The sequence below is a fragment of the Argentina silus genome (assembly GCF_951799395.1).
Source record: "Argentina silus genome assembly, chromosome: Y".
NCBI lineage: Eukaryota > Metazoa > Chordata > Actinopteri > Argentiniformes > Argentinidae > Argentina > Argentina silus.
Genome location: NC_139654.1, coordinates 21943284 through 21968258, shown reverse-complemented (window position 1 = coordinate 21968258; position 24975 = coordinate 21943284). Strand labels below are relative to the sequence as shown.

At 44.7% G+C, this 24975-nt stretch overlaps 1 protein-coding gene across 3 annotated transcripts in view; it reads left to right on the top strand.

Annotated features, from left to right (window-relative positions):
• The window catches only part of LOC310824207 (cell division cycle and apoptosis regulator protein 1-like), a 67079-nt gene extending 51837 nt beyond the window's left edge, over positions 1 to 15242 (top strand). For 2 of the 3 annotated variants that reach the window (XM_083697019.1, XM_083697020.1), the window contains 7 exons: positions 3620 to 3673; positions 12556 to 12623; positions 12720 to 12866; positions 12960 to 13080; positions 13218 to 13400; positions 13819 to 14024; positions 14244 to 15242. In XM_083697019.1, the coding sequence (XP_083553145.1) occupies positions 3620 to 3673; positions 12556 to 12623; positions 12720 to 12866; positions 12960 to 13080; positions 13218 to 13400; positions 13819 to 14024; positions 14244 to 14324 (860 nt within the window). In that variant the 3' untranslated portion in view covers positions 14325 to 15242. The remainder of the gene's footprint in view (positions 1 to 3619; positions 3674 to 12555; positions 12624 to 12719; positions 12867 to 12959; positions 13081 to 13217; positions 13401 to 13818; positions 14025 to 14243) is intronic. The other variant, XM_083697021.1, reaches the window with a different exon arrangement.
• Positions 15243 to 24975: the final 9733 nt, after the last annotated feature.

Below are 24975 nucleotides of genomic sequence, written 5' to 3'. Positions count from 1 at the left end.
GTTACAGTGCATCTATTACACTATTACACATCTTATTACACACTTCACATTCTGGTGATTCTCTGGTTGGTACACAGCAGGCCTACAATGTTTTTCTTTCCAGAAGTCAAAAGATAAGAAGGTGGGGGCTGCTGTAGCTCCAAATGTAGCAACCCTGTGGTGAGGCCGTTATCCCTACCCCCAACCAGTATGGCTTCCAGGCTCCATTATCAACGCACTTTTCTATCGTATAACATATAGTAATTAATCATGTTAAAAGCCTTAAAACCAGCAAATCGCTATATTCCTTATATTAATAATATCACACTTCACACAGCATATTTCTACTTGATTTTGGACGCCATGGCACTGTCCAGCTGGGGACTTTCCATCACCTGACCTGAACTTTAGACGGGTCTCACTTCCCATTTTCTCTCCTACAGCCGTTGCCCTTTGTACACATGACGTCAACTTTCCAAAGATATATTGCCTTGTCTCAGCAATCAACTCTGAGCAAGAATACACAGTTAAATATGATTAATTCTAGCACTTCCTTTGTTAGCGGGCCTACTCTTACAACGAGGCCTAAGCAGATATAGTGACACGGGGTCAAGCACTTGCATTCTAATTCCTCTTATTTAGTTATGCAGTTACACATATTCAGTTATAAGCAGTTATGCAGTTGCACCTATTTGAGGGATAGATCAAAGATAAATTTGTTTCAGGAACATCCGCAGCCACGGTGTCCCTCGTCTGGTTGGGCCCCCAGCTGCTAAGCTTTTCCTCTTTCTCGCAGTGTCGTGGTGATTCACCAAGGTTGCTCTCAAACCTCGGGCCAATCCTGCTGTGCTTAACTGGGTAACGTTGGGAATGGTGTTCAGGCCGGGGAAAGGCCATACTAGACTCGCGCTCGGCGACACCCCCTCCATGGCCTGAATCCCGGCTCTGAACATCCTCTTTCTGGACCAAAGAATCCTCCTGTTCCTGTCCTCGACTCCCACCGGCTCTACCCCCTCCAAGGCATCCTGCCTTGCCGTCTCATTCTCCAGTATCTGCAGCCAGTGGGTCAGAACCTCCATTGTTTCATTATCCAGGGTAGTGGAATTATCCTCTGCCTACCCCTGTACATGGTTTCCCCCATCTTCCATCTCATTCCATAATGCCAATAGCTCTCTTAACGCAGGGATGGTACTGTTCTTACCCCTTTTTTGACGGTTTGTCTCCCAGCCGGGAAGGGTTACCATTCTCTGCTCCGCCAGCCAGCATGTTTGGCTGAATCTCTTTGTACTGGTGTAATATACTCGCTCATTGGTTTCTTCCCATGGTCCAGTCCCATAGGAATACAGAATAGCCAGGACTGCTATCAGTCCTGTCGTGGTTATTAAACATGTTCCTATTATGTAGCAGGTCATTGTCGTTATCCTTTCCGTTGTCGTGCCGGTGAAAAGATTGATTCATGGTCCGTTCTTTTCCCTATTGTGCAAAGAATTTCATCCGGCCCAGGTCCCTGCACCGGCATTCTCCACACACATAGGCTTCGATGACCTTTACTGGTTTCATCAATAATTCGATCATAGCAGCATCTTTAATTTCCACTCTTACTGGTTTGTCCTTACCAGGCCAAGACCATATCTCCTCCAGAGTGGTTGGTTCCCAACAGATTGCACATACATTTCCAATCCGTCTCCACTCCAGCGCCTCCTTTTCATGTGTTAAGAAGCCATCCTTTGCTAGTTGTAATAGGTGGCGGGCTCTACCTGCCTTGAGCCCATACGCGTCTCTCCTGGTAACAACCACCCCCTTAACCGTGGCCACACGGACCCAGGGTGGTAGGTTCTGTGCATTCGTGGCCATTTTAGAATCCTAGTTCTTATCTGACTAAAAAATTGGTTTCAACTGCTCCACTCCTTGGATCCCCTCGTTCTGTAATAACACGGTGTTACTGTCAAGTATCTGTGCAACTATGTCTGACTTCTCATATTTTGTTTTCACTGCTGCGTTAGTGGGGTGGTATTTGGCTCTGATCCAGACTCTTTGTCCTACTTTGAATATCACTTTTGGTTTGGGTAGTGGTTTATCCGTTAGAGTGCCCCTCCCGACCTCCTCTGATCGGAAGGGGCGTCGGTTTAACTCTTCAGCAGGAGTGGGTCGGCCCTCGCGACATCTGTCATTCAGAGCCTCCCCCAGCTCTGACGCCTTCATGCTCCATTCCTTTGAGTTAGCATTTTTAGCAATCCATCCTTTTACCAGACCTATTGTCCTCTCCACCACTCCGTTTGCTTGGGGTGTGTATGGGGGTGAATAAATCCTTATTACCTCCTTTTGCTGACACCAGGTGTCCACCTGGCTATTACGAAAATGGGACCCATTGTCTGTTCTCAATTCCTTCGGCACTCCCAAACTCCCACAGGTCTGATCAAGCATTCCCACCACGCTGCTCCCATTGGCCCTTCTGACGGCCTTTACTATCACATATCCTGACATTGAGTCCACTAATACGAGGAGATATTTTTCTCCCTTCTTTCCATTCACCCCCATGGGTCCTGCTACGTCCATGCAGACAGATCCCCACGGGACGGTGCTTTTGATACTTTGCCCGGCCACCCGTTGCCCTCGTCTGCCTGCGTTATACTGACCACATACATCGCAGCTTTTTAGGACTTTACGGATTTGGCGCTCGGGGATCCACAGTCGCAGTTTCTCCAATTCTTTGCGTGTGGGCAGCAGACCAGCATGGCCTACATTTTCATGCATAGCCTGCACTACCTCTGTCACGCTCTCCTGTGGGACCACCTTTCCTTTTGGTGAGTCCTCCCACGCTCTACTACCGACCATTATAACTCTTCTCAGTTGCACGTAGCGGTCCACTTCCGCGTTTCCCCGCCAATGCTCCCCCTGTGTGGTGTGTGCTCGCTGGTGCACCACCTCCATTGTTATTTTTAGCTTTACTTCAGCTATTTTCATCCATAGATCCCTGTGAGCTACCTCCTTGCCTTTAGCTCCCTCGAAACCATTCTCCTGCCATATGTCCAAATCCTCCTTTAGAGCTTGTGCACAATAATAACTGTCAGTGATTAATCTCACCCTTTTTATTCTCCTTTGTTCTAGCTCCAGTAGTCCTTCCAATACTGCAGCTACTTCACCGGTTTGAGCCGTGCCGGCTACTCGACCTTTTTTTCGAAACATCTCCTTGCCATTATTGCTGAGAATGTATCCCCAGTATGCCCACTCATCTCCTCCTTTCTTAGAGCCGTCCGTGTACAATTCCCACTCATATGACTCACTCACCGACTCGGGTGTTTTTGGTTGTTTTGGTTTATGTTTCACAGCATCTATAGGCCCAATTTCTAGGTCTGGGTCTAGTAGGATATCTTCCCACCGTGCCCATCTGGTGTTGGTAGCCTTAGTGCTTTCCACGGTTCCTTTCCTTAAAAAACTGTGTACCTGGCTCTGTGTGCCTATTTTTATACCTTGACCCTGAGCCAGCTCTTTTATGTGCTTCCAATACTTAGCCAGCACTGCCAACTCCTTTTCCTCATATGGGTATTTACGCTCTACCGGTGGTAGCACGTAGCTCCACAATGCTACTAATCCTCCTCCTTCATTTTTAACTCTTACTACTGCATTCTCATCCTCACAGTGCACCTCCACTTCCAGGCGGCCCTCGAGGCTTCTGGGCTCGAGTCTAACTGCTGTGAGTATGACCTTACATAGATTTTCCAGGTTTTCCTGGTCATTTGCTTCCCAGACCCATTTGCTAGGCTTTACTTTCCCTTCAGAGTCCTTTTCATCCCTTAGTTTGTTATATAGAGGCCGTGCATATTTTTGATAGCCCTCTACATGGTCTCTCACATAATTACAGAGTCCTAGTATGCGTTGAAGCTCCTTTTTTGTGGTGGGGGGTTGTATCAGTGCCAGTTTCTCCTTATATCCTTCAGACAATCCCAGAGTAGTTGACACCTCAAATCCCAAGTAGTTAACTTTGAATTTCCCCAGCTGACACTTTTTCAAGTTTAGCTTTAGGCCTGCTTCTGTCAGTCTTTTCATCACCTGTTGCAGCCGCTCCAGGTGTTCCTCCTCTGTCATCTGCTATGAATATATCATCTATGTACACTGCTGCCTCGATGCCCTTTAAAACATTCATCACAGCTGATTGGAAGACATTAGGGGAGTTTTTATACCCCTGTGGTAAGACCTGCCATACATATGACTGTCCTCTGTGTGTGAAGGCTGTTTTGGCCTGTGAAACTCGGGATAGAGGCAAACTGAAAAATCCATTAGCCAAGTCGATACAGGATTTGTATTTCTTGACCGCTAGAGTCTTCAATGTACCTTGTGGATTAATTAGGCTGGCTTTGTTAGCTATTGTACGTCGATTCAACGCCTTAAAGTTGATAACAGGCCTCCAGCCTCCTCCAGCTGCTTCAGGCTTTTTCACTGCCTGGATAGGACTGTTAGTGATGGGATTAGGTTCAAACCGAAGGATTCCTAATTTCAAGAGCTCCTCTACTATTACATCCATTTCCTGTATTGCTCCTGGATTTAATGGATACTGTCTCACTTCAGGGTGTACTCCTCCTTCAATTGTGTGTGTATATTCTGCTCCCAATTTCCCACAGTCATTTTTAAACCATGCTACCTCCGTCTCATTCAACATCTGACCCAGCTGCTCTTTCCCTTGGGCAGAGAGATCACTTTCCTTGATTTTCTCTTTCATGACCTCCAGCACGTTTACTGATTTATACCAGTTAGGCATTGTTGAGCCTGCTTTTACCATCCTGGCATGTAACTGCTGTAACCTCTTTCCTAATGGGGTCCGTTGCCTACTTCCTCCATGTATTTCCTCCATGTCCTGTATTGTGATTAGATTCTGAGGGCCTAACGTCCATACTATTCCATTACAAAATCCATACGGCACTCTCCTTATAGTACCATCCGCCAACATTACTTTGAGATGTCCCTTAGTTTTTAGCTTCCTGCAGGTCATGGACACCTCTGCCCCAGTATCCACCAGGTAGGGGACACCTAAGATGTTAGTGTATACAGTCATGAGAAAAAGTTAGGACACCCCCCAAAATATTAAGTTATTCTCTTAAAAATATGGACATATCAATATGTTATCTTCTTTCTAACAATGTCTATAGATAAAGGGGATGTAATTGAACAAAAAACTATGAAAATGTAACTTTGTAATCATTTATTTAACGAAAAATTAACAATAATGCCAATTCCTACTGAGGAAAAAGTTAGGACACCCTATGCCCTAATAGCTAGTATTGCCCCCCTTGGCTGAAATAACCTCAATTAGACGTTTCTTATAACTGTCTACAGGTCTCTGACATCAATTGGGAGAAAGTTTTTCCCACTCCTCCTTGCAGAATTCTTTCAGCTGTGTGATGTTCGAGGGGTGTCTTGCATGCACAGCCAGTTTCAAATCAATCCACAGCATCTCAATAAGATTAAGATCCGGGCTTTGACTTGACCATTCCAGAACTCTCAATTTATTTTTCTTGAGCCATTCCTTGGTAGATTTACTGAAATGTTTTGGGTCATTGTCATGTTGCATGGTCCACATCTGCTTCAGCTTCAACTTTCGAACAGATGGTCTCACATTTTCCTCAAGCACCCTCTGATACAATACAAAATTCATAGTGGATTCTATGATGGTGAGCTGACCAGGCCCTGCTGCAGAAAAGCAGCCCCAAACCATGACATTTCCACCCCCATGCTTCACAGTTGGTATGAGGTTCTTGTTCTCAAATGCTGTCTTGGTTTTGCGCCAAACATGTCTACTCTTACTGTGCCCAAATAGTTCAACTTTGGATTCATCTGTCCAAAGCACATTGTTCCAGAAGTTCTGGTCTTTCTCTAGGTGTTCTCTGGCAAACTTTAGTCTTGCCCTGATGTTTTTTTTTGACAGCAGGGGTTTCCTCCTTGCACACCTCCCATGTAATGCAAACTTGTTCAGTCTCTTTCTTATGGTGGATGCATGTACTTTGACATCAATTGTGGCAAGAGATACCTGTAGGTCTCGTGATGACATTCTGGGATTGTTGGAGACTTCTTTAAGCATCTTTCGGTCAGCTCTTATGCTGAACTTGCTTGGGCGGCCTGACCTGGCCATGTTGGTGGTGGTTTTAAATGTTCTCCACTTGTAAATTATTTTCCGGACAGTGGAATGGCCAATTTCGAATAGTTCCCTTCCCAGACTCATATGCATCTACAATTTTTCTTCTGAAGGCCTCAGAGAGCTCTTTTGATCTCGCCATGGTGATGCAACTCACTTCAACAATCAAGAGCAAACCAAACTAAATATCTGAGGCTTAAATAGGACAGGCTCCTCCAAAATCCTCTGTAACGATGTTCTAATCATTTGCACCTGATGTGGTGCTCTTTATTATAATTTTAGGCATTTTAAGTGGAACTAAATGTGGGGGTGTCCTAACTTTTTCCTCACAAGAAGATTGCATTTCTATTAATTACATTTTACCAATCATTTTTTAAATAATTTGTTTCAGTTGTATTTGTTTAGTTATATTACCTCAATTTTTCAATATTGTTCAAATGAATATCAAATGTCCATATGTTTGAATATGTTGAAGAAGACAAAGGTTTTCATAGGGTGTCCTAATTTTTTCTCATGACTGTATGTCTCTCCCCACCCAGTAGGCATACTTCAATGTGACCTGCAAGCTGTTAGCCATTACTGTTTCGCCCCCCCTGCAACTCGTGTTGACAATGGTAGGTGACTGGGTCGCTAGTCCAGCCTCACTGGGTTGCTAGTCCAGTTTCTGTCCCACTCTTCTTGTCGTATGGCCGGTGACTGATTTTTTTAGACTAAAGAATTCTTTGTTTAGACCCGTCTCTTACTTACATACATGTCCAGGCTGTTGCTGGATTTACTGTATTCAATATTTCCTCCTCCTCAGTAGTTTCCTTACCAGGAATATTTGGACCGTGTAGGTCTAGGTATGGTCGGTAGCAGAAATACCTGGAGTCCTTAGCCAGCTGTCGTGGCCTTAGCTCCCCAGGTTTACTCAAAGTATCTCCTCGGGCTGTTGCCGGATCCAATACTGCTGTTGGGGTTGTTTTCTTCGGGACAGGGAAGCCTTGGTCACCGTTACCTCCCCTTAAAATTCCCTTTAATGTCGCACTAACTCAGGCCGAGCTATCCCTTACCAGGGCGTTCTCAGGCTGGCTCTTCCCCCTTCCTAGTTACCACTAAGCCGGCCGTGGAGGGTTTGTAGGCTATTCTGCTAGATTAGGTAGCCCTTTCAAGGGTGTTCCTACCTGTGGTTAGCATACAGACAGGGCTCTGTTTCCGGAGTGTTCCCAGCGGTCTTGCACACTTGGTCTCGACTGAGCCCCCTTACCAGGGTGCTCCCAGTCTTTTTCTCTCTCCTTCCTCCTTACTTTCCCGGGTCGACGTTCCTCAAGACTGTTCCTCCAGGGTCCCCAATGAGTATCCAATGTATCCTCCCTTCCTGAGAGTAATCCTGAATCCCGAATGAGTCCTGAGGTTTCCAGTCCTAGGTCAAGAGCTGCCAAGATTAAGCTGTGCCGCTTGAAGGATGCGGGCTTATAGCTCCTCCTGAGAGCCCCACGTTGGGCGCCAAAAATGTCTCCCGGCAAAAGTTGAGTTCCAGTTTAAAATATAAAATTCACAACCAGAACTCATAGCCCAGTACAGGGCTCCGGTACCAACCCTCTAGTAACAGGTTTGGACCATAGGGGTCCGGTGTAGGTTGGTGGTGGTTAGATTCACTCCGCTGTTAACAGCCTAAAAATCCCATAGTTCCCCCAAATCTTCCTTCACTCCCTTCCAATGCACTGAAAAGTCACCCCTATAAAACCGTGCATCGAAGCAAATGACCTCTATGGTTGACGGCTGCTCTAACCTTAATGAGTGCCAGTTGGTGTGGTTGCGGATAAAAGATTTATCGGTATGGACAATATACCCAATGGAGGTAACAATAAGGGGCCAGATATAACCTTTCAGATCCTATGATATCACATGCACAGTAGCCTATAACTTTTTACATTACCAGGAAGAGTAATATGACTTATACTAAGTTCTACAATTTAGAGTAAAATGATAATACATCATTACATTTCTTGAAACTGTTGCTTTAAATGCAGGATATGATGTTTAATTAATAATTCAAAGCATTACAGCATAGCTAAAATATCAATAAATGGGGTTACAGACAGCTTGATTAATTGTTAACATGATAATAGAAAAATGATATAAATTGAAAATAATAAAAACCTATCAGCCTGTCTTACTACTGGTCCGTGAAGATTAGAGAGGCTTCGATTCCAAACCCCGTCGAGTTAGACCGCTTCCTCTATCCGCCGTGTTTGTGGTAAGCTCGAGTTTCCTCTACCCAGCCAAGAGGCTCTGATTCCCCGCAGGGCTTCAGCCTTGCCCCTGACAGGCAAAATCCAGAAAAACTACTAAAATTATTTTCTTTTGGTATTGATTGAAGAATCCTGAATTCTAGACGATCCTGAACTCCCAATGATCCGGAACTCCAATTTATCCTGAAATCCAAATGATTCTGAAATCCTGTGTCCAATATTATCTGTGAAACTGATGAGAACTCCTGTAACAATACTATATCCAAGGGGGTTCCTCTTAAAACAATAATACTTAGAAAACAACAAAACTATAATAATTGTTCCTTCGTGTGAAAACCTATGATAAATGCTCCTCAGAGTGAAAACCTATGATAAATGCTCCTCAGAGTGAAAACCTATGATAAAAGTTCCTTGGTATTACCTAAAGCCACAGCCCCAACAGCTAAGGGTTAAGCCCCGTGCTGAAAGAGAAGCTGTGGAGTTCTCAAATTTTGGTCTATTCCCTAAACTGAATTCCAAATACTTATCAAGAAAACTCGTCTCCAAAAAGTTGTTCAGCGGTGGCAATCCGTAAGTCAGAATATAATCAGAGTATGAGCTCCGGGCTTGGTCTCCAACACACTCAATCCTGCTCCAATGCCTCAAGTATTACGCTCTGCAGCGGGGTGCGCCCAGCGAAATGCCCCAAGAAGCATGTTTTATACCCTGGCTAAGGTACCTCCCTGTCTGGGACATTGCGTCGATGCCTGAATCACTGGGCCTAAGCCTGAATCATTGGGTCTATGTCTGGACATTGTCTATATCTGGATATTGCGGGTCTAGGTCTGCTTGCACAGTACATACCTATGTTTTGCATGCAGAACTTCTCTATCTGTTGTACATCTATGCCTTGGTTACAGTGCATCTATTACACTATTACACATCTTATTACACACTTCACATTCTGGTGATTCTCTGGTTGGTACACAGCAGGCCTGCAATGTTTTTCTTTCCAGAAGTCAAAAGATAAGAAGGTGGGGGCTGCTGTAGCTCCAAATGTAGCAACCCTGTGGTGAGGCCGTTATCCCTTCCCCCAACCAGTATGGCTTCCAGGCTCCATTATCAACGCACTTTTCTATCGTATAACATATAGTAATTAATCATGTTAAAAGCCTTAAAACCAGCAAATCGCTATATTCCTTATATTAATAATATCACACTTCACACAGCATATTTCTACTTGATTTTGGACGCCATGGCACTGTCCAGCTGGGGACTTTCCATCACCTGACCTGAACTTTAGACGGGTCTCACTTCCCATTTTCTCTCCTACAGCCGTTGCCCTTTGTACACATGACGTCAACTTTCCAAAGATATATTGCCTTGTCTCAGCAATCAACTCTGAGCAAGAATACACAGTTAAATATGATTAATTCTAGCACTTCCTTTGTTAGCGGGCCTACTCTTACAACGAGGCCTAAGCAGATATAGTGACACGGGGTCAAGCACTTGCATTCTAATTCCTCTTATTTAGTTATGCAGTTACACATATTCAGTTATAAGCAGTTATGCAGTTGCACCTATTTGAGGGATAGATCAAAGATAAATTTGTTTCAGGAACATCCGCAGCCACGGTGTCCCTCGTCTGGTTGGGCCCCCAGCTGCTAAGCTTTTCCTCTTTCTCGCAGTGTCGTGGTGATTCACCAAGGTTGCTCTCAAACCTCGGGCCAATCCTGCTGTGCTTAACTGGGTAACGTTGGGAATGGTGTTCAGGCCGGGGAAAGGCCATACTAGACTCGCGCTCGGCGACAAGTCCGACCGGGCAGGGGAGAGAACACGTCGGCGAACTTAGCTTGCAAATCTGCAACGTTCGTGGCCTGGCTAGCAGAGAGATGGTTATCAATACCGACCGGAGTGCTAACTTTTGATTTTGGGACTTCCGGACCGAACTCATCTCTCTCTGGAATTATTGTAGCCAGAGCAACAGTGACCACGTCGTTTTTAGGAGATTTACGTGATACACCTGCAAGCTATCCCCCCGGTCCGAGCGTACTACCTCATAATCCACGTCCCCCATGCGACGTAATTTCGTGCTGGAGGTGGGTAACAGTACGAGCACCTTGTCTCCCGGTGTAAATTCTCGCAGGTTAGTTCCCCTGTCGTATAGGCGCTTTTGGCGCTCCTGGGCTTGCAGCAAATGCTCGCGTGAGATAACCCCTAGGGCGTGGAGCTTTGTGCGCAAGTCCAGAACGTATTGAATCTCTTCCTCCCAATTTTCTTTAAGAAGGTCTAGGACACCCCGGGGCTTACGCCCGTAGAGTAATTCAAACGGGGAAAACCCGGTGGAAGCTTGGGGGACTTCCCGTACCACAAACAGCAGGGGATCTAGCCATTTATGCCAATTCCGACTATCCTCGTGTACAAACTTCCGGATCATTGATTTCAAGGTCCGATTGAACCTCTCACAAAGGCCATCAGTGGCTGGGTGGTAAACACTGGTTCGAACCGCCTTGATGTTCAACAACCCGTACAGTTCCTTAAGGGTGCGTGACATAAAATTAGTGCCCTGGTCGGTGAGAATCTCTTTCGGGATTCCCACACGGGAGACAACTTGAAACAATGCCTGCGCTACACTCCTGGCAGAAATATTGCGCAGCGGTATTGCCTCGGGGTATCGGGTTGCCTAATCTATCAAGACCAACACAAATCGATATCCCTGTGTACACCGATCAAATGGCCCGATAATATCCATGGCAATGCGGTCGAATGGGTTCTCGACCAATGGTAAGGGCCGCAAGGGGGCCCATGGAATGGCTGGGGGATTTACCAACTGACATTCGCGACAAGAAGCGCACCACCTACGCACCTCTGCCCGAATTCCCGGCCAATAAAATCGAGCCATTATACGGTTTAGTGTCTTACCTAAATGGCCCGCCATGGGGTTGAAATGAGCCGCCTGGAAGACCATTTCCCGGCGGCTACGGGGAACCAACAACTGGGTTACTTTCCTCCTGGCTATGTGAGTCACGACTTACTCGGTACAACCTGTCGCTGATAATCGCGAAATAGGGGTGTGTGGTCTGGCCGTACCAAAGTACCATCAATCGCTATCACTTGGTCATAGGCCGATCGTAGGGTCTCGTCACGAGACTGCTCGAGGGGGAAGTCACCTAGCAGCAGATAGTTTGGCGGGGAAATCTCGGGTTGATACCCCCCCGCCGGCTCCGGCTCCTCGGCAGTGTCGCGAGGCGCCGCCTCAGCACAGAGCACATTACACGCCTCACACCTCCCTCTCTGTCGTGCACGCACCCCGGTAGCCCGCTTTACCGCTTGAGGAAACCCCTCCCAATCTACACCCAGAATAAGGGGATGCGTGAGGCGCGGGCTAACCGCCGCCTGTACACTATGCTTTTTCCCCTCAAAATGAATCTCGATCGCGACCACAGGATATTCGTGAATGTCCCCATGCACACACTTCACCAACACCCTCGATGCCTTTAACAATGCCCCCGGTCGAACCAGGCGCTCCTGGATCATGGACTGCATGCAGCCCGAATCCAAGAACGCCTGGTGCGTATCGTGTTGTATCCTTACCGGAACACAATACGCCTGTCCTGGTCCGGGGGGAGGGCCCGGTATGTTGCCGATGCGGACGACCTGCCCCACCTCCATCACTGGGCAATTCGCCTGAACATGGCCCGGCCGTCCGTATTGCCAACACACCCCCCCTGCCGCTCGGGGTGCTTCCTTCAAAAGCAGAGGCACACACATCTTAAACCCTTTCATTAGTGAGGCTTCATTCGCAACAGGTGCGCAACCAACCTCGCTTTCATAACCCTGGCCACGGTCCTGTAGCTCCCTCTACAGGCCGAACGCTGCATGTCCCCCCACAGTCATAAAAAGACTAGGTCTGTGATGAGAAATCATGCACCACGCTGAACATGTGATGTATACCCTTCCACAATATCTGAGACCTGCACAGACGTGTTTGTCCTATTATCAAGGTTGATGATGACTGACTTAATGTGGTTGTGGGTTTGATTCCTGCTGGGACCATATATACTGAAAAATGTATGTACTCACTGCAATGTAAGTCGCTTTGGATAAAAGCGTCAGCTAAATGGCATATATTACTTGTCATCTTCAGTGTGATTTCACCCGTGCAAATTTGTCTTACCTCTATCCATCCTCTCTTTATCCCTCCTCTCCCTCTCTCCCCCTCTCCCTCAAATAAAGATGATGAGGACTCTAACGGCAGGGACAGGAGAGACCGGAAGTCCGAAGAGATTTCCTCTAAAGACAAGGTGGGCGCGCACACACACACACACACTTGCAGTGCAGTCAGTTGAATGCAGTATGTTGGTATGTGTACTTACTGTTTGGTGTGTGTGTTTTCCCAGGAAAAGGAGAAGAGGCTGATGGTGACGTATAATAAAGACCTGCTGATGGCCTTTGTCTACTTTGACCAGAGCCACTGTGGCTACTTGCTGGAGAAAGACGTGGAGGAGATCATGTACACACTGGGCCTACACCTGTCCCGTGCTCAGGTACACACACACAGGGCCTACACCTGTCTAGTGTTTAGGTTAACACACATCACACTTCCTTTTTTATGACCTTGATTCACAATTTATTTCCAGGTAAAGAAGTTGTTGAACAAACCAGTGGTGAGAGAGTCCTGCTTCTATCGCAAACTGACAGACAAAGGGAAGGACGAGCCAGCTCCCTCTCTCAGCGAAGCCCAGCTAGACAACCTACTCGGTGAGTGAGCCAGAGTAGCACCAGATTCATGTAATTGGAGTGAGCTATCAGTTGACATGCCCAAAAAACATTTGCTCCTAATTGAACTGTGGGTCTTGTTTTGAGTCTGACCCAGTTCTTCCCTCCCCCTCTCTCAGGTAACCAAGCCCTGCTGCCAGTCCCCAAGTCTCACAGTGAGTCGGTGGCCAGTGAGTCAGGAACTCTGATAATTTACAACGGAGCCATGGTGGATGTGGGCAGTATGATGCAGAAGCTGGACAAGAGTGAGAAGGCTAGGGAGGAGATTGAACAGAAACTCATGGTGCAGGACTCCAAAATGGGTACGGGAATGTGGAATCATGAAACTCCAAACATTGTGGTTTCATTGTTTGTTCACCAAAGTGGAAAGTTGGATAGATGGTCCTAGTGAATTGCAGGCTACACTCTGTTGGTAGTATGAGAGGACAGTGATCTGGCTCAATTAGAGCTTTGCTACAGTAAAGTCAACTGGTACACACAACGGTGTAGTATGTGTACGCACTGATACAAAGCCTTTAGCCCTACACCTAACACCCTACATCCACCGAAGTACCCTCCCATTTGCGCCCTCACACTCCACATTTACCAAATGCCAACACCCCTTCGTGTTCTGATTCCAATACTACTCAATTCTTATTGAATTGAAATGGACCTTGAGAATGTATCCGCAGCAGCTCATGTATGTATGTCGCTAAACTGTATATTCCTGTCATCTTCCAGATGAGGATGCTAAGCAGATAATCCAGCTGGAGGTGGCTAACAGAACTCTGTGTAAGGAGCTGGAGGAGGTGAAGGGCACCCTGGGGCAGACTGAAGACAACCTGAAGGCCACAGAGGAGCAGAAGGCCTGCTACCACAACCAGCTCAGCAAAACAGTCAACATCCTCAAGGCTGCCATGAAGGAACTGCAGGGAGTCCTCACAAAGGTTGGAATGATAATTATGTTGATCATGATAATGCTCCTTATTTATATTGCACTTTCTCACAAACTCAAAACTCTTGCAGTGGGGGATGTGTTTTTAACCTTCATAGATGAAGTGAGCAGCCTATTAATTAATTAATTAATTAATTATTAATGTGTTAATTGTTAATTTTTCTGCAGATGTTGCAAACTAACTAAATTGGTTTCACTTTTTGCCTAGCAGGAGTTGCCCTCTGAAGCCGGAGACCAAAAATCCCAGACGAACGGTTCAGATGAAGGAATAAATGAATGCCATCGACAGTGAATGAGTCTGATCTGTGATATTGATTTTTTTACAAATCTGTAAATAATGCACTAAACTGTTAGAATTTGACTCATTGTTATTTTTCCCGCAGCCATAGTACAGATTCTCATTCACTGTGACCACATGATTTCCACCTGAAAATAATACATAGATTCCATTTGTTTTACAGTTTTATTACCCAAGTTATTGTGATGCATTCTAATTGTAAAACTATGGTAATTGAAATTTGATATTATTTAAAGCATTTTTGTTGAAAATTTTTAATTTGTATATGGTTTCAGTTAACTTTTCATTTTTGTAGCTTCAGTTGCTAATACTTTCAAAGCTGTTCTGCATTGCTTTGGCCAGTTATTATTGCCCGAATAGTACCAGCTTCATGCCAGTATGTGTAAGTTGTACTTATCAGAGTTCTAATTAGCAATAATGGCGTTATTTATGTTCAAATGGATTCATAAAAAGTATATTTAAAAGAAAACCAATGTAATTTTGTAGGGGGGTTAAGGAGCATAGATTAATGTGCTCTGACAAAATCTCTCTCTCTCTAATACTGACATGGCTGTACAATAAACACATGGTTAATTTTCAGTTTTCCTCTGTATTTGACTGACTTGAAGCCACTGTTTTGAGGCACATGGTTATGCATGGACTTCAACTCAGTAGAGTTGTGATCATGGCTGCTGAGTCATGTGGTCGATGTTATGTCTAAGCAGGGAAGGTTTGTTTGTCTTATGCTGTTTTTTATTTGATTATTGAAAAGGGAAGTAAGTAGGGAAGTAGAAGACAATTCTAGTCTAGGGTCACAGAATACACTGAGTTCTATTTATGGATTCTGTACATTCTGATCCCTGCCCATGTTATTTTGTATTTTATGTTGTTAAACTTCAGGCAGGGAGCTATATAGAGCGGAGCCATCCAATTACGCCAAACTTAAATGTATTACCGTTTTCATTAAACGATGATTAAACCAACGCAAGTGTCCTGACTGAACTAAACGTAGCGTGTGACTCTTCTGCCCCATGCTCCTCAAAGGGCAGACACCTATACTCACTAGTCGCCTGGCTAGAAACCGCTCGGCTGGTTGACTTGGGGGGTCGTGACAAGAGCTTTAGGCAGGTTACAGCATAAACACTTCAAACTGTATACTGTCAATGTATACTGATAACATTTTAGTAGCTTATGGTCACATTGATAGTTTGCTTATAGATAGCAGAGCAGGGTAGCAGAGGAATGGCGTCACTGTATTTCATAAAACATGAGTTGCAGCTGACTCCTGTTGACTGAGGAGTGATCCTGCCTTGATTTTGCTTACTTGGTGGGTCACAAGAAAAAAGAAACAAAAAGCTGAGAACTTCTGACTCAGCAAGAAACATGTTTTTCAACTGCTAATCTATGTAATTTCCTAGGTAACTCAGTCAAACGATGACTATCCTCAATCAGCCATACATACGTTTGTCCCTATGTCCTGTTCTGATAGATGGCACACAACCCATTCTTCCCCAGGGACACCCTCCTTTGTGTGTGCACGCGCCCCTATGTATTTTGAAATCATACCCTGCCACGGAGAGCAGAGAAGGTAACCCCACTCTGACTCCAACAGAGGGCCTTTGTGGTTCCCCCATTCCCTCCTCTTTAACCCCCCTGTATCAAAGGGCTAGGATAAGAGTTGCACACACACACACACGTAAGCTAGGTTGTGGATAATCAGTCCATTCCAATACAGTTTTTAAGAGTGTGGAGTCGGGTTGCATTTGTACAGAGTAAGTTACTGATAGTTTTTTCTCCTTTGATGTGTGTTTTTCTTGTGAATAAGGAGACTTCTGAGGTTTAAGGGGGGTAATGATGTGATGTAACACTGGTCTCATTGATGGTTTAAGATGGTCAGTAAAAGCTAAAAGATTGATTGCAGTCATGCTATTCAAATGACTGGGCAGAAAAGATGTAGATCTCGATGCTTTGTGTGTGTGCGTGTACGCACATGTATGTGAGACTTCTCACTTTGAAGGTGTTGACCTCCTTGTCATTACTCCTGCAGCCTGCAATTTTGGACAAGGTTATTTGCATAAAAAAGATGACGGCCAGAGATGGGAACATTAATGGGAACTAATCTACACCTCAAACTGAAACACCCATTAACAGCTGCACTGATGGGATATCTACGTGGTCGCCACTTAACATGACGCCATACATGTCGTTAACCATCCATTTTGTCACACCCGACTGGAAACAACAGTCAAAATGCCTACAGACTAGCTTTTGACAATGCTGCTAACATTGCAGCCGCCATCAGGGCCCTGAATTGGCCATGGCTCAACTGCTTTGGCCACAACCTCAATCTGGTGGTGACAAACGCAGTGCAGGACCAGAGGCAACGGACAGAGCGGGCCCTCGGAGTCTGCCGAAAGAGAGAACTCAAAAAGAAGCAAGCAGAAATAGGACTCCCGGAGCATAGTGTCATCACAGTAACTAAATCAACCTTTTATAGACAAATGATAGCCTATAGGCCAGTGTTTCTCAACTGGTGGGTCGCGACCCACTCGTTCTGAATGGGTCGCGGAGTGTGTGGTCAAAAAAACAAACCAAAAAAAAGTTTTATTTTGATAGACGTGCATGAAAAAGACGGGCTAGCCGTTGCGATGGTCACATTAGCACCATTTGAGCAGTAGCTAACTATGGCGAATCGCAAGTATGACCCCGATTATGTCAAATATGGATTTACATACATTGAGGACAAAAAGGAACTGAAACCAAAGTGTGTGGTATGTATGGAAGTGCTCGTACAAGAGAGCATGAAGCCATCTAAATTAAAACGTCATTTAGAAACGAAACATCCTACGTGCAAAGACAAACCAGTCGAGTACTTTGAAAGACGACTCCATGAGCTGAGGGCATCGCAGAAGTGCCTAACAGCATCATGTTCATCATGTCCATAGGTAGGCGCATTGAAGAAATGTCTGGTGACATAAAACAACAGACCACAGCACGCATCCAGGCAAGCGCTTACTATGCCTTACAGATGGATGAATCCACGGATATTGCTAGCCATGCGATTTTACTTATTTATGTGAGATGTGTGGGAGGGAGAGTTACAGGAGCAATTTCTCTGCAGTAGAGATCTCCCTACCACTACAAAGGCAGAGGACATTTTCAGCACTGTGGATTTGTACTTGGGTTCGGTGGGCCTGAACTGGGAACAGTGCGTGGGAATCACAACTGATGGCGCTGCCTCCATGACCGGGAAACATTCAGGGGTGGTGAAGAGAATTCTTGAGAGGGCACCGAATGCGACCTGGAACCACTGCTTTTTGCATCGAGAGGCATTAGCAGCCAGGGATATGGTGCCAGTGCTTGATGAAACATTGAAAGATGTCGTCAAAGTGGTGAACCACATTAAACGGAGTGCCAAGAACAGTCAGTGTTTTACAAATCTGTGCAAAGACCTGGGCTCTGAGCACGTACAGGTGTTGTATCACTCGGACGTTCGCTGGCTATCGAGGGGAAAGGTGTTGTCACGCTTTTACGAACTTAAAACAGAAATCGCAGCCTTCCTTTCAGAGAATAACTCTCTGTATACTGAGCTGTTTGACAACGAAATCTGGCTCGCACGAGTTGCGTATCTTTCTGATGTGTTCGAAGCACCTCAACACATTAAACGTGTCTATGCAAGGGAGGGGACACAATATTTTTGAACAGTCTGACAAAATCGCTGCGTTCAAAAAGAAGATCGCATTGTGGGAAAATCATGTATCCAAAGACAGACTTGACATGTTTCCCAACGCTTGTCATGAAGCACAACAGCTGGACACAGCAGACAAAAATGCCCTGAAACGAATTATTACAGCGCATCTCACTAAACTCCAAGCTCGGTTTCACGACTACTTCCCGGAGAAACATGGAGATGATCACTGGATACCTGACCCCTTCGGAATCGACATGGAAAGCGTCACGTTACCAAGCAATGAAGAGAATCAGCTGGTGGAGCTGTCATGTGATCGGACGCTGAAAAGGAAATTCAGTGAGGTAAGCCTCCCCCAGTTCTGGTGCAACGACGTAATGGGAGAGTATCCGTCTCTCGCCACTCATGCAGTCAAAATCCTCCTACCATTCAGCACTACCTATCTGTGCGTAAGTGGCTTCTCAACTTTGGTCCAGCTCAAGTCAAAGCAGAGGAACAGGTTGGACACTGAGCATGATCTGAGAGTAGCTCTGTCTACCATCACCCCAGACTTTGAAAGTCTTATCAGGAATAAAGCACATCCCCAAGTCTCTCATTAGCTTCCCCAAATGCCTGTTGAGTGAAAACAGCCCGTTTCGTAGGCCTACTCAGAGAGATTATATTATATATACAATCACCGGCCACTTTATTAGGTACACCTGTTCAACTGTTCGGTAACGCAAATATCGAATCAGCCAATCACATGGCAGCAACTCAATGCATTTAGGCATGTAGACATGGTCAAGAAGACCTGCTGAAGTTCAAACGAGCATTAGAATGGGGAAGAAAGGTGATCTAGGGTTTACAGAGAATGGTCAAAAAAAGAGAGAGAAAATATCCAGTGAGCGGCAGTTCTCCGGGCGAAAATGCCTTGTTGATGCCAGAGGTCAGAGGAGAATGGCCAGACTGGTTCAAGATGATAGAAAGGCAACAGTAACTCAAATAACCACTTGTTACAACCAAGGTATGCAGAAGACCATCTCTGAACACACAGAACCTTGAAGCAGATGGGCTACAAAAGGGGGTCCAACCAAGTACTAGCAAGGTGTACCTAATAAAGTGGCCGGTGAGTGTATATGTTTACAGATCTCTTAAATAAATAAATATATTTTATATTTTATTTATATTTTATGTTTATTTATATTTATATTTATATTTTATTTATATTTTATTTTATGTTTATTTGTATGTTTTATATGTTATATTTACAGTTATGATGTGACAGTTATACATTTACAGTTATGATGTTCAAATGATAATTTTTGAGGAATAAATTTGCTTGGTTTGAATTCTATAAAAGTGGGTCGCGACTTAATGACCATGGGAAAATGTGGGTCCCAAGGCCAGACCAGTTGAGAACCACTGATCTAGACCCTCATCTCTCTCTCCTCCTCAACTACACCTCATCTGCATCAGCTGCTAAAGCCTTATACTACCATTCCAAAATTCAATCCTCTGTCTCTGACCCAAGGAAACTGTTCTCCACATGTTCCTCACTCCTCAACCCTCCTCCTCCCCCTCCTCCCTCCTCTCTGTCTGCCGATGACTTTGTCACCTATTTTGAAAAGAAGGTTGATGACATTAGCAGCTCCTTCCCTCTACCTCTCACCAACAATGCTACCTCTCCTCCCAAACCCACTGTGCAACAAGTCTCTGGTTTGTCAGATTTCTCCCCCCTCTCCCCTGATGATGTTCTAAAGCTGGTCACACGCAACCACCTGCCCCCTCGATCCTATCCCCTCCCCCTTTCTCAAATCCATCTCCAAAGACCTCCTTCCGTTCCTTACCACCTTAATCAATTCCTCTCTATCCACAGGATCTGTCCCAGCTGCCTTCAAGACAGCCAGAGTCAAGCCTCTTCTCAAGAAACCAACTCTTGACCCGTCTGCCGTCCATAACTACAGACCGGTATCCCTTCTCTCCTTCTTATCTAAAACCCTTGAACGTGCTGTCTCTAACCAACTGTCTAACTACCTCCTTCAAAACAACTTCCTTGACCTTCACCAATCCGGCTTTAAAGCTGGGCACTCTACTGAAACTGCTCTCCTCGCTGTCACGGAGGCTCTCCACTCCGCTCAAGCTTCCTCCCTCTCCTCTGTTCTCATTCTTCTGGACCTGTCTGCTGCATTTGACACAGTAAACCACCCAATCCTTCTCTCCACCCTCTCAGAATTGGGCATCTCTGGCTCTGCACTCTCCTGGTTTGCATCCTACCTGGCCGGTCGCTCCTACCAGGTGACGTGGAGAGGATCGCTGTCCTCTCCACGACCCCTCACCACTGGTGTCCCCCAGGGCTCTGTTCTTGGGCCTTTACTGTTCTCTCTCTATACCAAATCTCTCGGCTCTGTAATTTCTTCACATGGTTTCTCCTACCACACCTACGCAGATGACACTCAACTTTTTTTCTCTTTCCCCCCTTCTGACTCACAGATGGCAACACGTGTCTCGGCATGTCTTGCAGACATTTCTGCTTGGATGTCAGCCCACCACCTCAAGCTCAACCTTGACAAGACTGAGCTGCTCTTCCTCCCAGGGAAAGCCTGCCCTCTCCAAGACTTCTCCATCACAGTAGAAAACTCTACTGTGACCTCCTCCCATACAGCCAAGAACCTTGGGGTGATCCTTGACAACCACTTATCCTGTGTGGCGAACATCACAGCGACAGCACGCTCCTGTAGATTCGTCCTCTACAACATCAGAAGGATACGTCCATTCCTCACCAGAGAAGCAGCACAAATTCTCCCATGTCACGCCCCTCCTCCACACCCTCCACTGGCTCCCGGTAGCAGCTCGCATCAAATTCAAGACCCTGGTGCTTGCCTACCGGGCAGCAAAGGGAACAGCCCCTCCCTACTTGCAAGCAATGGTTAGCCCCCAAACCCCTGCAAGATCACTCCGCTCGTCCACCTCGGCTGCCCGCCTGGCACCACCGCCTCTACGTGGATGCAGTGGCCGCGCTATTCGGTCACGGCTTTTCACTGTCCTGGCGCCCCGCTGGTGGAATGAGCTTCCCACTACTGTCAGGACTACAGAGTGACTTCCGATCTTCCGCCGTAGATTGAAAACCCATCTCTTCAGGCTACATGACTTTACCCTCAGCACACCCACAGAATGGACTCTACTAGCACACAGTCACTTTAACAACACCTCTTACACCAACGGCACAGTGCAATAATAATGACATTCCACTGAACCACTTTACTTTTTACTCTACTATTTATACTGCAATTGTGTCATGTCTACTGTCTTGTGTCCCCAACAATCGTCACTGTCCAACCGTCTCACTTATCTTGCACCATGTCACTTATTGTCTTGTCTTTACCTCATTGCACTACTGCGTATTTGTATTATTGTATTATTTGTATGCTGCATTGTCAAGGAACTGAGCCCAAGAATTTTACTCCCTGCACTCGTGTATGAGACGTAACAAATAAACTTGAAACTTGAAACATCTTAACAGTCCCTCCTAAAGACCGCTTCACCCTCACTACCCCCCCCCATACTAACCCTAACCCCAACCCCAGAGACCTCTTCACCCCCGCTACCCCCCTGTACAAGTTCTCTCCTGCTAATAAAATAAAATAAAATAAAAAATAGCCTACTGGCATTACGACTGCCAATGGCCCCTGGTGTGAGCATTGATTACTTTGTCTTATGATGGCTGTTGGATAGATGATTCACTTACTTAACCCTCCTATTATGTTCAAATAAACTTACAACTTTGATGTTTCGGGTCAATTTGACCCGAGCAATGTAAACATGCAGAAAATGATTTTAACTGAAAGTCTTAACCAAGTTTCTCTCTCAGCTACTTTAGGCCTTTCTACTGACCATCTTTATAGCCCAGTAAATAATACATGACTGCCCCCAACCTCCCCTTATACATCAAGTATTGATTGTATATGACTATTGCGAAATATGCAAATCACTGTACTATCTCATTCATTGACCTAAAATGAAAAACAAATTATGTTTTGGTGTTTGCAGGGCTTTATGTTGATATTAAACAAATGTATTGTTGTAAGTCGCTTTGGATAAAGGCATCTGCTAAATGCCATAAATGTAAATGTAATCCCCCACTGCAAGTGTTTTGAGTTTGTGAGAAAGTGCAATATAAATAAGGAGCATTATCATTATCAACACAATTATCATTCCGACCTTAGTGAGGACTCCCTGCAGTTCCTTCATGACAGCTGTTCACTGTTTTGCTGAGCTAGTTGTGGTAGCAGGCCTTCTGCTCCTCTGTGGCCTTCAGGTTGTCTTCAGTCTGCCCCAGGGTGCCCTTCACTTCCTCCAGCTCCTTACACAGGGTTCTGTTAGTCACCTCCAGCTGGATACCGTTATACCCCGGTAAAATTTGACTTGTTCAGGCTCTGCTGCCTTGACATTCAAGCCCAACACAGATCCTCCACAGTTGCTCCTAGTGAGGACATAAACCCGAAGGCCAAGCATCCAGTGGGCATATCCACAAATCCATTAATAAGAGCACGCACAGAGATGGGAGTCTCCTAAAACCAGGACAAACTGTGAGAAGAAAAGTTGTATTACTGTTAGGGCAAGTTTACAATGATCTGGGGAGACAGCGTATACAGAAAGCTGCAGTAAAAAAAAAAACAGTTTATAGAGAAACATGACTAAGGAAGTGTGCTAACAATACCAAAGTCATTACTGGGTAACTCTCACCTTTTTATCCAGGGTCTCGGTTGGCAGGGCAATTTTGTGGCAATGGCCCGGAACACAAGGCCACTTCAGAGCTTTATGGCGGCGACCAAAAGTTGACATGACTGTAATATTAAATAAATAGAGAAAAAAATATTTAGCATCATAACATTTTGACCAGAACTTCATTACCTTCAGCAGGCTCTGACCTACACGTTACCTGTCCATGGTCCTGAGCCAGGGATCCTCAATGTATAGCCTAGAAGTATGTGCCTATTTTCAGCTCAGTATTTCAAAACATTTCATCTGCATCAGAATTATTTTTTGCTATCCAGGATCATACCGAGCTGGATGATGTCCCCTATGCTACTCAAAAGATAGATCTGATCCTGGATAGCAAAAAAGAGAGGATCATTCTGATCTAGATTAAGAGTCTTGCAATACTGGGCCCAGAGGATCACAGATGGTGATCACAATTATCAGATGCTCTAAATAATTGTGCACTAAATAAGTGCCAGATTTATAATTTAAAACAAATCTTAGATTGGAAAATATTTCGGACAAACACTGATCAGTTTACAATTCAACAGAAAAAACACTCGGTTTAATTTCCAACAATAAACTGTTGACATAATGTATCATGGAAAAAATAAGTCAAACAAAGTTAAAGTTCAACTCACCTGAGATTGAAGCAGAAGAATTCTCTTCAGAGAATCAGTATCCAAGAAGACGTACGCCTACTCAATATTCAAGAGAAGACTGTTGACAGAGGCCCAACACCTATTTATACAGGTGAAGATGACTGCCACACCTCATTGCAGGGTAACCAATCACAGACATGGCCCACCTGTATCCCAATCGAATGTGTTCATTCGTAATACAAATGGTATTGTTACCATTTGCATGACGAAGATCGAGGCCACTTGGTCCTAACGTTGGAAATTAAACATGGAAGAAATTAATTGTGTGTTTCTCTTCATAAAGACATTTTAGCCCTGCTATAAAGAAGTCGGAGGTGCGCATACTACTTTTGAAAAATCTTATTTCAAATAAACAAAACTGACTGTTAAGAGAGTCATCATGGAAATGGGCAGAAATCTGCAAAGATTGTTACCCATATGTCATTACAGATATTCTTCACTTTAGGGAAGGAAATTCATTCAACAGTACACACAAACGCAACTGTGTGTACTGTTGAATGAAACTGTGGAATTTAACTGTTATTCCAGTCCTTGAACTTCAATTTCCCGAGTATTTCTTACTTACTCTTACTGCCTCCGGTCTCCCCACTTTGATCCACTTCACCATTTCTTTTCTCTCGCAGTGATTTCAGTCACACGCTTTCTGCCACATGGATGGTAGCTCTAGTTTGACAAACTATATTTCGCTAAAGGATAGTTTTAGTGTAGTTCAACTTCTTTACTTGTAAAGTAATTGGTAATGTAGTTAAATATATTTTCAGAGTAGCTTCCCCAACACTGCTAATCGAGGCACTTTAAATATGTATGGTTAGCCTTGGCAATGATGCCAACTATTCACACAGGCCTATTCATATCATTCAGATTTGTCCAATTGAATGACTATGGTGGGGTGTTAAATTTGACTCATTAGTAAAGAGTAGTGATAATTCCCAATAATGGCCAATAACTATTACATAGAAGTGTAAGTGAAATTACATATATTACATATAACAGAGTATTTTTGGTGACGCTTTAAACTGTTGGGCCACAGTAAAGGGTCAATAATTGTTCGAATGATATCGCTCATGGTTGAAACTCACCTGATATGTATACTAGAAGTGTCGTGGCGTACAGTGGTAATGAAAATCATATTTAGCCTTAGATTTATTTTTTCGTGTACAGTCCATAATGTATTCCCTATGCAATCTAGACTAGGCACTTTTAACTGTTGCGACACAGTAAAGGGTCAATAATTGTTTGTATGACATCGCTCATGGTTGAAACTCACCTGATATGTCTACCAGAAGTGTTGTGGAGTACAGTGGTAGTGAAAATCATGTTTAGCCTTTGAAAATATTTATATATATATATATATATATAGATTAGATTAGATTAAACTTTATTGTCATTGTGCAGAGTACAAGTACAGAGACAACGAAATGCAGTTAGCGTCTAACCAGAAGTGCAAAATAGCAGAAAGTGCAATGAACAGTATTTACAGGTAGTGCAATATATGAGCAGTAAGTAGTGCAGTATAATATAAGTAGTGCAGTGTAAGCAGTATATGAGTAAGCATTAGCATTATAGCAGAGTAAATAAG